Here is a 14,023-nt window from a genome sequence, read left to right as displayed (position 1 = left end):
AGGCTCCATCAGCCTCACTCAGGGGGGCTGCTGCTGAGCACACCCAGGGTGCGAGCCCGCATGGGATCGGAGCAGCGACTGCAGCCTGCGCATGGCCAACTTGGTGTGAGCTGTCGCAACAGTCACCCGGCTCCATGGGGCCCAGACCCCTATCCAGAGGGGTTTGCAGCCACCTGCTGCTGCTCCAGAGACTCTCAAAGCCTGGTCCCTGTTCTTCCAAACTGCCCTGGCACAGCCCAGCCAGAGCCCACAGCCCCACTCGGCTCCCCGGCACCAGGGAGCAGGAGGGGAGCCTGCAGATTGTGTGGACCTGCAGCCCCAGCCCTGGTCTCCCCAGGAGCCACCCCCGGCCAGCCCCACACAGAGCTCTGCCACTCCCCCTCCAGCCTAGGCTTGCACCTGGGAAGAACACCTTGGACTCAGCTCAATCCCTCCCTTCTCCTGGCAGCGAGCAGGCGAGGAGCCAGAAGACAAGCCCTGCCCCCACCCCAGGGCCAACGCCCCAGATCCCAGCCATGCCCAGCCACCTGCAGGGGAGCAGAGCTTACCAGCTTCTGGAAGAGGTGCCCCAGGGTGACCTTGCTCTCCCACTGCTGCACCTTGGGGCAGAGGCTGTCGTAAAACTCCTTGTGGATCTCGTAGATGTCCTGGATCTTATAGAAGATGGTCTCGATCTGCTGGATGGTGAGGACAGGCTGGGAGGTGGTGGCCGTGGCCTTCAGGGGCTTCATAGGCTGCGGCGAGCAGGGGAAGCCAGCATTAGAGCAGGAACCTGCCACAGAGACAGGCCAGGCTCGGTGCCTGCCAAGGGGCCGGAGCAGAGCCAGACAGGAGCTTGAGGGCCCCCTGACTGGCATGACATGGGACAGCCGAGAGCCACCCTTCTCAGGCCAGGCCAGGCGGGCAGCCCCTGAGAACTACAGGTCCCACCATGTAGTGCAGCCTGCTCCAGCCGGGGTGTTGCATCCCAGGAGGCCACCCCGTGGGTCCTAGGCCCATGGGAAACAAGGGGTCAATGTTCAGTTCTGGCACTTGCCTGCAAGTTCGGGTCAAGCTAGGTGAGGAGAGTTTGCCAGGGTCGAGCCCCATGTTGCCCTGGGATGGGGGAAGAGCCACTCAGTGTGTGATCTCAGAGCAGGAAACTCCTCAAGCTGGAACAGCCAGCGAGGCTGCAGGTCGGGAGTGAGGGGCACAGGCAGAGTCGGTGGGGGAGCCCAAGGCTGGGCTAGCAGGGGGGGGTGGGTGGGTGGGTCAGGATCCAGCCATCCCTCCTCTCACAGATCTGCAGAAGCCCTTTCTAACCAAGGCCGGCGTGGACCCAGCTGGGAGCAGGAGAAGGGGGCTCCAGGCCCCGCGGTGTGGGGGCTGCAGACAGCAGTTTCGGTTTGCGTGTCCGCACAGACTTCCCCATTGTGCTGGGAAGGGGAAGGCGGGACCCTGACAGCCCTGCCTATTGCGCAACCCAAGGGCAGCGGGCTCACAGGGGAAGGACCGCGTGCCAGGGCAGCGCCACTAGGAGGTGCAGGAGGGCCCAGGAAAGGGACAGCCAGGCCAGGCACAGGGTGCGATGTGGAGAGACGTCTGGCCCCAGCGTATGTCAGCCCTCGCTCCGCAGGTGGCGGTGGGGAATGAGCACCTATGGGTCAGCCCCCATCCCACAGATGCAGGAGTTACATGCCTGGCCAGGCATCCCAGCCCCTGGGCAGGGGGCGGGCAGGACGCGTTTGCATTAGCAGCTCTGACCCCAGCAGCCAGGAGGGGACAGAGACCTGCACCCACCCCAGCCTCAGAGGGACTCGTCCTTCTCCACCCGAACTGCTGCTACTCAGGTTCCCCACCCCCGAGGCAGCGGCACCCTCAGCCGCCCACCCTGCTTCCCACGAGGGGCGGAGAGGCTGCCCAGGCTGGCTCCCATTGCGAGTGGGGCTAACGTTACAGACGCACCCCGCAGCAGGGATGCTCCCTGTTCTGAAGGGAGCTGGGGCAGGTCTCCAGCCAGCCGAACGCCCGCTTCCCATAGGGGGTGCTGGAGCCCCACTGCCCAGATTCCCGCCTGCAGAACCTGATGCGGCAGGGGAGAGACCCCGGGAGGGCATAGCCTCGCACCCGGAAGCGCAGGGCTCGGTGCCGGGGGCTAGCCCTGGCAGAGGGGACCGGCGCCCGCTGGGCCGTACTCACCAGCAGCAGCGCCTCCAGCTGGTTGATGTAGATCTCCTCGCTGGCCAGGAAGCCCGAGAGCACCAACTTCCGCATCTCCAGCCCCTTCCCGGCATCCCGCTCGCCCTGCATGACAACAAGGGATGTCAGGGTCTAGGTGCTGCAAGAGGAACCCCCAGGATCCGCTCCCAGGGGAGGGGCTCTCCGCAGGGAGGGAGGCTGGCGTGGCCAGGGAGATGCATGGCAGAGCCTGGTGCCAGGGGAGCAGCATCAGCCTTGGGCGTGGTGGGAAGCCCAGGGCAGAGCTGGCTTTGCTGTCCTCCCTCCTCCTCAGTTGGCAGGATCCCAGCTCCATTGCTGGGGCTCCTGCGGTCTCAGATATTGGCCCTCCCTCCAGGGCGAGGCCCACAGCCGCCAGGTACGTTATGTTCATTGCAGGGACTGGGCCAGCTGCTCACCGAACCCCGCCTCCCTTGGCCCTGTACCAGCGCCACCCTTTCCCTGGCTCCCCCCGCTCACACCCAGGCCGGCGCTCCAGCAGGGATCCCGTCCTCGGGCCAGGTCGCAGTCCTACCCGTCTCCCCTCTGACACTCTCCCTGCGCACGGCCCACTGTCCGAGGGGTGGGAGTGCCTCAGCACAGGAGCTGGGCTACCCCAGGGCAGCTTCTGGTGGCCAGCCTCCTGGCTTCAGCAGCCCCATGTGCCCCCAGGCCCTGTGGACAACAGCAGCCCAGGAACCTAACGCTCCACCCAAGCCAGCGCCCTCTGCCCCGCTCTACGGCCTCCTCAACCAGGCTCCGGCTCCCCCCAGGGCTCTGAGCCCAGGCAGCGTCACCCCCCCATGGGCTCCAAGGGGGCAAGCAGCCATGGCAGCAGCACCAACCAGCCCCCTCAGCCCCAGAGCCAAGGGCCCCTGGCTACGCAGAGCCAGGCTGGGCGAGGGATTTCTCAGGGGCTGGGCGCAGTTCAGCATGAAGCCAGGGTCGCTCCCAGTGCCAGCTGCTCCCAGTGCCACTTTCCAGAGCTAAGACCCTGTGCGGGAAGAGTCTGAAGAGCCTCCCCCTGGCTCATGGGTGCTAACCCAGGTGTCCGGGCCAAACGCAGGGTGGGCAGTGGGACCAGTCTGGCCTGGATTGGCGGCGCATGCGTGGCCACATGCAAAGCAGAAGTGGCTGCATCTCAGCCCCGCCCTGTAGTCAACAGCTCCCTACCCCGCACGCCCCATGCTTGGAGATCCTCAGGGCCCCTGGCTCTTTACAGAGGGGGCTGCAGCCCATAGCCCAGCCCCAGCATGAGGCAGGGCTGCTGCAGGGGCCGCTCTGGAGGGTTTGCAACACTGGCGATTTCCGGGGCTCAGCTGGTGAGGACTCAGCGACCCCCCTCCCGGCTGGATCCAGCATTTGGCACCAAGGCAGACCCTTCCCAGGAGGTGCCTGGGAGCCCCTGGCCATGCAGCCTCCCCCACGAGGCCACAGACCCCCTCACATCAGTCAGTGCCCTGCAGGCAGAGGGGCCCATGGAGCTGGCCCACCTCAACACCCTGAGCCTGGAGGGACGGCTGCACGCCCAGCCCGGCAAGGACTGGGGCCCAACCCTGCCCTGGGTGGGCACCAGCGGCTGCTGTTGTGACATGGGACGTGGCTAGCACCACTGGAAGCCATGGGCAGGAAGTGCTAACCTTCCTGGAGCTGGCCCAGGGCCACCACCCCCCCCCAGTCCTGAAGCCGTCTCCCCGGCCATGGGGGAGGGCAGTTCCCCTGTTCTGTGAGGTGGGGGCTGCGAGCCTCACTGCCCTGCTGGTAAGGAGGAAGCTCCATTTGCTGATAGCCAGATACTCCTCCCCCACCACACGGCACCCTCTGCTCCCTCTGGCCAGGGGGGACCCAGCACCTGGTGGGGGGAAAATCAGGCCCCAGTGGACGGGCCTGGATCACTTCCAGGCACCTCTTCTAGGCCTGTCTCCCAGCAGGGCGATCCCCATTGCCCCCAACTGTGCCCAGTGCCCTCAGCCCCTCCCCAGACAAGCCCTGGGCCTTTAAGGCAGGAGCCGGGCGAGGCCAGAACCGTTTCTTGTGGGTTTTTAGCCACTGACTAGTCACAGGCTGGTCCTGCTTCTCTGGGGCAGCCCCAGCCCTGCTGCCCATACCAGGGCAGAGCAGGCGAGCACCAGCCTCGGCTCTGGGCTCCAGCACAGGACCTGCCCCACGAAGCCTGTCTGGGAAGCCCGGCCGGGGCACTACCTCCCACAGGCCGTAGCACTGGGCCCTGCCATCCTCTCGGGGGCACAGGAGGAGTGGAACAGCAAGCGGGGGCTGCCCCTGCTGCATAGGTAGGTCCAGGGCCTGCAAGTCCCAGAGCCCCCGGCTATCCCCTGTGAGCCCCCAGCCCTAGGACCAGCAGTTCTGGCTCTGCTTTACTGAGGGCAGCAGCCAGCACCTGGGGACATGCCCAAGGCCTCACAGCACATCCGTGGCAGAGCCAGGGGCTCGGAGCAGGAGCTGGCCCAGTGCCTCTCCAGAGCAGGCAGCAAGAGGCCTGTGTGGCTGAGTGGAGACACTGCTACCCGGGTACGCAGAGACCCCCAGCTCCTCAGCCAGTGCATGGCCCCAGCCCCCCGGTGCACAGAGGCCAAGGCTGTAGCCCCAGGGCCCTGCAGAGCCAGCAGCCCCTTTGCCCCGTCCAACGCGTCCTGCCAAGGGGAAGGGCTGCTGGGTCCACTGGCACCAGGGCTTGGCTGGGCTCGTACTGCAGGGCAGCCCTGTAGCCAGGGACGGAATCTGTCCCCCTCCCCCAGTCATCGGAGCCCTAATCACCACCCTCTGAGGGAGGCCAGGACAAGCACTGGTGTCACCGGGCCAGGCTCCCTGCCCTGCCCCCCAGCCTCGGCCCCAGGTACACCTCACTGCTCTGCCCAGCTTGCTCCCCCCTCCCCCCGGCAGGAGACATGGCCCTGTTAGAGGAGGGCACTTTGCTGCCTGTCCCTCCAACCTACATCCCAGTGACTGGGGCAGCCCCCCCGGGTTAGGGCTCAATGCCACAGAGCCCAGCACCCACCACCGAGGTGCCAGGAGCCCTCAGCTCTGCCCACAGGCACAGTGACACAAGCTGACACTGACAAGGACCCCAAACACCCCCCCCAGCCCAGCCCCCCTCTCCTCCCCAGGCGGATGTGTGCCCACCTTCTTGGAGGCCAGGAAGGTACACCCCGGGCCTGGGCTGGTGGGGGTGCCTGGCTCCGAATCTTCTTCATCCTCCAGGATTTTGTCCAGATACCCTATGGCCTCCTCTTCCTCCTCCATGGCCCGCAGAGTGGCAGGAGGCCAGAGGGCACAGCCCACAGCTCCAGACAGGCCTACGCCAGCAGGCCAGCTGGGCCCGATTCAGCCCTGTGAGCTGGCCGCAGCCTGCTGCTCAAAGGAGCCATTACGGGAGTCCTGCCTGCGCCAGCCAGGGCAGCTTGGCCCCAGGCTTCCCAGAGCGGAGAGGAAACCACGTTCCAGGCAGCCCTGAGCCTGCACAAGGCTGCGGAAACGCCAGGGCTGTCAGCACAGGGCGAGGGGCCAGCCCGGCACAGGCTGCTCCGGCTTGCTTAACCCCTTCCCGGCCCCTGCCGTCTGCGCTCCTCCAGCCAGCCCCGCCTAGCAATGCACAGGAAATGAACGTCTTGCCTCAGGAGGGGGGAGGAGGGGGGGGCGCTCCCTGGCGTGTGGCCAGCGCCGCGCGCAGGAGCGTTTGGGGAACCAGCTTCTCCCCGGTGACCTGCCACAGCCACAACGGGACAAGCGAGCAGCGTCCAGGCGGGGAAGTCAGGCTCCAAGCGCTCTGCTCACACAATTCCTCAGGGCCAGCCTCGAGCCACACACAGCACAGGCTAAGGGGCAATGGACAGTCACACCCCAGCATTGGCCGCTGCCTGGCGAGGGCCCCTGCCCTGGAGCCCACAGCACCGTCCCATCGGCCCTGCCCAGGGGCTCTCTCCTCCACCCCCACTCCTGGGCACAGTCTTGGCAGAGCTCCCTGGTCCCGCTGCATGGCACCTCTGCAGTGCCCCCAGCTGGTCACCTGGCTCTGCACTGAGCCGCAAGAGCAGCGGCTGCCTCCCGGCACAAGGGAGTCCGGGAGGGAATTCCAGGGCCTGGCAGCGGGGATCGTACAGGATGGGACGGGGCTGGGAGAGGGTCACCCGGAGACCTCCCCCTACAGGGGATCAGGCCTCGTATGCAGCCTGGAGGCAAGTGCTGGGCAGGATGGGATTGGGTAGCCGGGTAAATTTACAGCAGAGCTCTGGCCCAGAACATGCCTGGCCAGCCCTCACAGCCAGGGAAGGAGCCTTGCAAACCCAGCCCTGGTACCCCTCCATTCCTTCCAGCAGGGTGTTGACTCTGGACCCTAATGATGTGATCAGTGCGGAACGGCTCAGCCACCAGCCAAGCTGACGCAGCCCTGCGCCCCTGCTGGATGTTGTGGCAGATCCTGGGATGGGGAGCAAGGAGTTCAGCCGCTGAGGCCTGAACCCTCTGCCCCTGCCCAACAGGAAGAAAGAGACACAGCTGCCTCCTGGATACCAAATCCACCTCTTGTGCCTTCCTGAGCACTCAAAGTGCCATCCAGCCCCCGCCCAGGGCTGAAACTGGCAGCGCGAGGATCATGCTGGCTGGGGGCAGTGAATGTAACACCAGTGCCAGGGACTCCTGATTGACAGACTGGACGGGGGCAGTCTCCCGCATGGCCTGGGCGCACCGGGCCTCAGCTGGCCGCCGGGAACAGATGAGGGGGAGCAGGATGGGGCTTGTCAAGGAGTGGAGCAGTGGCTGGAGGCTCCCAGGGCCCTGCAAGCTAAGGATGCGGGGAGGGAGCTTCGCTGTTGGAATAGCTGCCTCCACCTGCCCCCAACTCCAGGGAAAGGGGAAGCTGAGGTTGACCTGCTTTGCATGTGCCAGCCTTATTGTCTTCCTCCACCGCTTCCTGCAGCTGCCAGGACCCCAGTGCCGGGGTGGGGACCAACCAGGAGGCACTGGGGGTTTCCAGAGCCCGTGCCCGCCCATGTCCTTGACGTGGGTAAGAGCCAGGACCACGCTTCAGCCCTAGGGAGCAGAGGTGCCCCAGGACAGACCCCTGTGCACAGAGTTCAGAGAGGGCCAGGGGTGGGGGGAGTCAGTGAGGGGATGGTCTGATGTGGGGGATTCTCACCCAGAACCACAGCCCCCCACCTTTCCCGGTGCAGCAGCCCAGCCCACGCCTCACATGCCCGGTGAGAGGAGGCGGCCCCAGGGCGGGAGGCTATGGCCCAGCAGCAATGCCTGCCTGCTCTCCATGCCGCTCCAGCGCGGGAAACAGTCACGCGCTCAGGACAGGGCCCAGGGGCCTGTTCACAGCCCCCTCCACCAGCGCCGGCTGCAAGTCACCCAGCCCCCCTGGAAACCCCTTTCAGCCCCAAATTGCAGCCCTGCATCCAGAGCGCCACCAGCCCAAGGGCTCTCGGCTGAGCCCCATGGACAGGGGCCCTCGGGTCCCCCTTCTGCAGCTGCCAGCACTCACTTGAGCTGAGCCCACGTGGGAAGAGGAGAAGCTGAGCACGAGCCAGCTGCCTCTCATTGGCAGATCCCAGCCAGCACGCAGGCCCTGATTCTGACGCTGGGGAGGCAGCTGCGAAGGGTTAAAGCCACCAGCCGCTGCGTCCAAAGGGCACTCGGCTTAGCCTGGAACTGCCCGGCCACAGATAATGGGATTGAAGGCAGAGCCAATGCTGGAGCCCCAGCATCTCCAAATCCCATTAGCTCCAGGACGGCTGAGGAGGGAGTGCATGGCAGAGACTCCAGCCCTGGCTGGGCTCTCCCTTGCAGCAGCTGGGGAGGGGCAGACCCTGCTGGATGCCCCTGTGGTAGGAGGGGCCAGCAGCATAGCTGCCAGGAGAGCAGGGCACCCGTGGGAGCATCTCTCCAGTGCGTGTGCACCCTACAGGCTAGGGCTCTGTGGGCACCCATGGCACCATATGCTGGGACACAGGAAGATGCCAGGGCACTGCCATGCAGCATGCCCCTGCCCTTACCCCCAACCCCTTGGGGCCAGCCACAGGATCAGGGCCGGAGCATGCGCCCCTTGTGCAGCAGCCATGCCAGGCAGGCAGCAGCTCTGCCCAGGGACCGGGCCAGGGACCCTTCCCTTGGCTGTAACCAGGCACAAGCTCCCAGGGTGGGCCATCCAGTGTGGGGGCAGGGCACCCTTGGGAGAGGGAACAGCCTGAGGCTTTGTCCTGAGACACCCAGGCCCAGCAGCTAGATAGCTGCCCCCAGTCAGGCCCGGCACAGCACAAGCCAGCTCCTGTACCCAGCTACGCCCAGGCTCTGCAGCGCTCAAGCTGCTGCCCCCCCCCCCAAACAGCCAGCTCCTGATGCTATTGGGCAGTGCCAGCAGATCGAAGAGACTGCCCCTGCCCACACGTGTCCAGCTGCCTGCTTCCTGCATTTGCTGGCTATGGCGGTGCTACCCGGGCCTGCCCGCCCCGGCTTGCTAGCCACAGCCCCCAGGGCGGTCCCCCTCCAGGACCTTCTCACAGGGCACTGGCGTCAGTCCATAAGCCACGTGGGGAAGGAAGAGGACGAAGGCACCATGCCCATCTACGGGCAGTAACGCAGGGCAATGCCGGGGGTCCTGCCGAGGGGCAGCCCCAGAGGAGGGGGGGGGGGGAAGAGATGATCCAGGCCCAGAGCGACACCACATTCCCCCCATACTGGGAAAGTGGATGCACCCACGCTTCGGAGACATCATTAACCAGCCACAGGTCCCTGCTCACTGATGCCACCTGGCGGGGGAAGGCCGAGCTCGGAGATCCACAGCTGGCATCAAGACCCCAAGCAGGCAGGGGCTGGGTTGGATTCAATCCAGTTCATTCCTGCTGCCCCTTGGCACATGCTGCCATCTGCCTTTCCCTTCTTCTGCAGCTGGGCAGTTTGGGGCCTGTTGCCTGCCCAGGGGCTCCCCCATCTTTCTAGGTCCTCCACCCAGCTTGGCATCTCAGCCCCACCAGGCCGGGGGGTGGGAGGAAGCCACGTGTTCGCATTCACTCCTGTTCCTTCAGGAATTAGACCGTAACCCTTTCAATGAGGCAGAACCCACCCTTTCCTGGCACTGCCTTGCCCTGAACAAGGAGTCCCAGAGTTGGTACACAGGCCTCTCTGGCCACATGCACCTCACAGCACGGCCACGAGAAACTGTTACCCTCAGTCTAGCAATGCCTGAGGAACAAGCCCCATGCTCCAAGGCACAAGGGGCCCCACTGCTACAAGGTCAGGAAGGCTTTCCTCTCACCCCCTCCACGCACTCAGCTCATGCTAAAGCGTCAGGCATTTGCCCTCCAACCCACCCGGAAACCTGCCGCCGAGAAGGTGCTGGGTTGGTGCGTATCAGAACCAAGGGAGCTGGGAAAGCAGGCTGCATGGCTTGTTTGCTAGGAGCCCCCAGAAATGCTTGGGGAGATACACGTCACGCCCCTGAGCCTTCCAGACACTGGCGCTGCCCAGAGCATGGCAAGAGCCCCCCCCAGCCAACCCTTCCCATTTCTCGGGGGTTCCCATTCCCAGAGAGGGGTTTCATAATACTCTGACCAGGGCTCTCTTTAAAAAGGTTCCGCCCCAAAGATGCTTGCTTGAAAATTACCAGAAGCCTTCAACTGGCCCAGTCCCTCCCTCCGTCACTAGATGGCGTGCACAGCCCATCAGAGGGGCCGGCTGTGCCCAGTCAGCGAGCTGCAGGCTGCAGCACAGAGCCGGGAAGAGGCACCAGGGTCCTGCCCGAGCAGCTCCAGCCACAGCAGCAGAAGCCCCCCACCCCTACCCCACTGGCTCCCACGCCAGGCCCTGACATCGCACTTCAGGGGTCAGGAAAGGAGGGCACAGGGCCACTACCCTGCACCCCTGCCCTGTACCCCCAGCATGCCCAGCCAATAGGCGTAACCGCCCCCCCCACCTCCCCAGCGGCTGGGCCTCTGAGTCCCTATCCACTGAGGCAAGATGGGGGGCAGAGAGGGGTTCCCACTCCACCCCACCCCCTGCTGGCCCCAGGAGCTGTTCCATAGCTCTGCAGAGAATCCCAGAGCGCCGCTGAATAGCACTGAAATGTAGCTGGTTCTGGGGTGGAGAGCAGAAGCTGGGTGCCCTGTACCAGGCACAGGGTGGAGGAGAGAGGATGATGGGCCAGAGACCCCCACACCCCTCCCCTCTTAGGGGCGGGGCCCATGCAGAGCAGCCAGGCCCCTGGGCAGGACGCTGCAGTGCACAGTCAGCAAGGGGGAGGGCTGCCAGGCTGTTGACAGCCCTAGGAGCTCTGCAGCAGCTCCTCCCTCTGGGGATGGCCCTCTTGACAAGCCCTCCTCGCCCTTCACCACAGCAAAGCACCAAGGAAGGAACTGGCCGTGGCACTAGCCGACTGAAGCTGGACACTCGCCCTGCCCTGAACCACCAGGCCCCAGCCCGTGCTGCTCACCCCCAAACTGGGGGGGGGAGGGGGAAGAAATGCTAGCAAAGGAGCAGCCAGGCTGCTCAGTACCCCTCCTCTCAAGCCAGAAGAGGCGGAGAAGGACAGTGGGCTGAGCTAGGTGGTCAAGGGGGAATTGGAGGGAAGGGGGAGCCAGGGGACCGAACCATCCCAGCTCCAGCGACACCCGGTCCCACAGGACACAGAACCAGTGTCACGCCCGTGCTGGGCAGAGACCCCCCAGGTTCCAGCAGCACTGTCACGTGGCCACCTACCCCAGTGCCCAGGCTGTCGGTGGGCGTGGGTGAGACGCCATCCCCGCTCTCCTGGCCACGGGCGCTGAGCTGCGGCGACATGGTGGGCGACTCGTCGATGTAGGGCATGGTCTCCGAGCCCTCCGGTGGCACCTTGGGCTCCTCATTCCCCTCCGCGTCGTAATCCTCCGCCCCGTAGTTGAAGTCTGCCAGGAGAACAAGGAGAGGCCGGTGAGTGTCTGCCACTAGGGCACCCAGGGAGGCATAGCGCACCGGGGGCTGCCTGCCCCTCGCCGCCATGGCACCACCCAGCAGCAGACCCCAGGTGGGAGACGGGGCTTGCCAGAGGCATGGCACCCAGGGGCTAAGCCATCAGACACCTGTCTGCCCCCAGGGCGCTCCTCCCCACTGGGGAGAGCTGAGAGCTCAGCACTCTCCCTGCCTGCTGCACCATCTTGCTTTTTATAGGGCTGGGGGTGGGGCTCCCAATAGGTGAGGTCACTTCCCTAGCTCCGCCCCCTTGTTTTGACTCCAGCAGCCAATGGGTGTGTGGCACCAGGACAAGGTGGGCGCTGAGACAGAGACTGATGGTTAATAGGAAAAACCCTTTTCCACCAGCCCCCCCCATCCCTCCCTGCAGCTGGGCAGAGGCCCCCTCCCAGCTCCGCCAGGGCCCAGGGCAGGGGCGTGGGCGCTTGGCCTCGGGGTGCCCCACTGCACTGGAGCCGGCAGCATTGGCACCGGCTGCGGAGGGCTGCAGGGCCCGGGCGTTGCATGGCTTGATTTTAGGGCTGCTCCGGTCAGGCACGTGGCAGAGACTGTGCCCCGGGGAGGGGTCAGCCAGGGCTGGAGGGGCCCCTCAGCGCCCCTGCCCCAAGGGTCAACAGCTCCCTGGCACGTCTGCATGTATCTGACAGCCAGCCACACAGCCCCCAGCCAGCTCTTTAACCCCTGAGGAGCAGCGGCCCCCTCCCCGGCGCAGCGAGCCACCGTGGCCCCCTTGATCCCCTCCTGGCCATGCTCTGCCCAGCCAAGCCCACGGGCACACTTGACACACAATTAACAGCTGAGTACTGCCCCGGAGATGCAGGGACCCGGCTCTGCCAGGCATCCTGCTGCAGGGGCAGGGGCAGGGCTGAGCAGGGAGTGGAAGGGGCAGCAGCAGGGGGCTAGGGAGCCAGTGATCCATGCGAGGGGAGGACTCCGCTGCAGCCTGCCACCCCATGCAGAGGTGCCAAGCGAATCTGTCCCCTCATTCCTATACCCTCAAACGCAGCAATGAGGGTGGGCCTGGGTGCCAGGACTCCTGGGCTCTGCCACCCGACCCGCTGGGTGGTTTGCGTAAGTCACGACTCCGCCTCTCCGTGCCTCAGTTTCCCCTCTAGGTCATTGTCCCCGCGGCGCTCAAGGTTGGGGGGGGGGCACAGCATCTTCCCAGCCCGCCAACAGCAGAGCTTGCTAGGCCCGGGAGCCGTGGCCCTCAGCGACACTTGCCCCCCAGCGCAGCAGCTCGCCATGGGGCGCTGGGCGAGCAAAGCAGTCCAGCTCCAGCAGGATGTTAATGGCAGGGAAGGGTGCAGGGCTACCAGCCCTAAAGGCAGCACAGGGGCAGTTCTCCCCACCACCTCACTCTCTGTCCCCAGACTCTCTCAGGCAGCGCTGAGCCCCCCCACCTCAGGCCTGCCTGTCCCAGCCGCCCCCTCCCTCCATCACTGACAGGCTACAGCCGGAGGGACGGGGCCAGGCTGGGAGCAATGAGCTGCCTCTGTTGCAGGTGAGGGCAGGGAGGCCCAGGGGTTGGAGCCGGACTCGGCTTCATCCTCCACAGGCTGCAGAGCTGGGGGGAGTGGGGGGGGGGCCTGGCCGGTTACCATGGAAATAGCAATGGCCTCAGCAGAGGGAAGAGCCAAATGCAGCAGCCCCGAGATGGGTAGAGGGCAGGGGTCTGGTGCCAAGGGGGGGTGGGATCCAGAGGGCTGGGGGCTGGCACTGAGTGGGGGGATCCAGAGGGCAGGGGGGAAAGGGAAGCTGGACTGTTGGGGTTGGCCAGCAGGTGAATGCTGGGGGGCCCAAGGCTCAGATCCCCAGGAGCTTGGGGCAGGGGCTCTCCAGCCCAGGCCTGGCCCCTGGGAGCTGCTCTCAGGCAGGTCTGCGTGAGGCTGACGGGGCCCTTCCCAGGGTGAGTGCCAGCCTCTTGGAGCAGGGACAGCTGTAGTGGGAGCTTTCTGTGCTGGGAGGCCAGGCTGGGCCTGGCCCCTCAGGGCAGCTCCCAACCCAGTGGCTGGTGGAGGGGGCGGGCGGGCACTATGAGAGATGGTGAGTCCCTGCCACCCCAGTTGGAGGCATGTTCCCACCCCAGCCAGCACCCGCTGTCACAGCAAATGCCTTCTCTGTGTGCACCCTGCACTGACCTCTGCTCCACCCCACAGCCTGGTCCCTGTGGGCACCCTTCCTGACCCCACAATGATCCCAGCACCCTGAAGCCTGAGGCTGGGTGCCCCCTCAAGCCCCTGCACTGAGTGCGCCCAGCCCAGAGCCCCCACGCAAAGGCAGGTGGGGGCTAGAGCCCCCCCCGGCCCACTGCACTGAGTGTGCCTGGCCCAGCACCCCCATGCAAAGCCGGGCAGAGGCAGAGAGCCCCCACCACACACACACACAGCCCCCTGCACTGTGTGTGCCTGGCCCAGAGCCCTCGTGCAAAGCTGGCTCACTGAAGCCCCACAGCACGATGCTCAGCTGCAGTTAATATTTCATTGCAATTTAATATTTCAAGCTGATAAATCTTTAAATCCAAGAGGATTTTAAAGCCCTCCAGAGTCAGACCCTGTGAGCATGAGCCAGGGAGGGAAGAGGGCCAGGAACAAGGGACATTGCTGCGCCCATTAGCCTGGGGAATCATGTCCCCATGCCAGGGGATGGGAGGCCAGTGCTGGAGCCATTCAGAACGGGCCTGGGCAGAGCCCAGCAGGACGGGTCTGGGTGGGACACAGCACGGCACAGAGCAAACCCGTAACTGACCCCATCACAGCTCAGCAAGCAACCCAGCGTGGTCACCGCCGGGCAGCCCAGCCCCCATCGCTCAGACGCAGAAGGGTCCCCGCTGGGCTCGTCCTGCTGGGTCTGGCTCCTGTGGCCCTGG

At 65.5% G+C, this 14,023-nt stretch overlaps 1 protein-coding gene across 3 annotated transcripts in view; it reads right to left on the bottom strand.

The window, feature by feature from the left end:
• ABR (ABR activator of RhoGEF and GTPase) overlaps positions 1-14,023 on the bottom strand; it is a 104,737-nt gene that overhangs the window by 40,822 nt on the left and 49,892 nt on the right. For 2 of the 3 annotated variants that reach the window (XM_048823639.2, XM_048823641.2), the window contains exons 2-4: positions 10,906-11,090; positions 2,179-2,283; positions 549-734 (exon numbers count right to left, since the gene is read on the bottom strand). In XM_048823639.2, the coding sequence (XP_048679596.2) occupies positions 549-734; positions 2,179-2,283; positions 10,906-11,090 (476 nt within the window). Of the gene's footprint in view, positions 1-548; positions 735-2,178; positions 2,284-5,337; positions 5,753-10,905; positions 11,091-14,023 lie in introns of those variants that run through there. The other variant, XM_048823642.2, reaches the window with a different exon arrangement.

This window comes from Caretta caretta, chromosome 17 (assembly GCF_965140235.1).
Source record: "Caretta caretta isolate rCarCar2 chromosome 17, rCarCar1.hap1, whole genome shotgun sequence".
Classification (NCBI taxonomy): Eukaryota; Metazoa; Chordata; order Testudines; family Cheloniidae; genus Caretta; species Caretta caretta.
The sequence above is the reverse complement of the archived record's forward strand: the minus strand, read 5'-3'. Positions and strand labels throughout refer to the sequence as shown.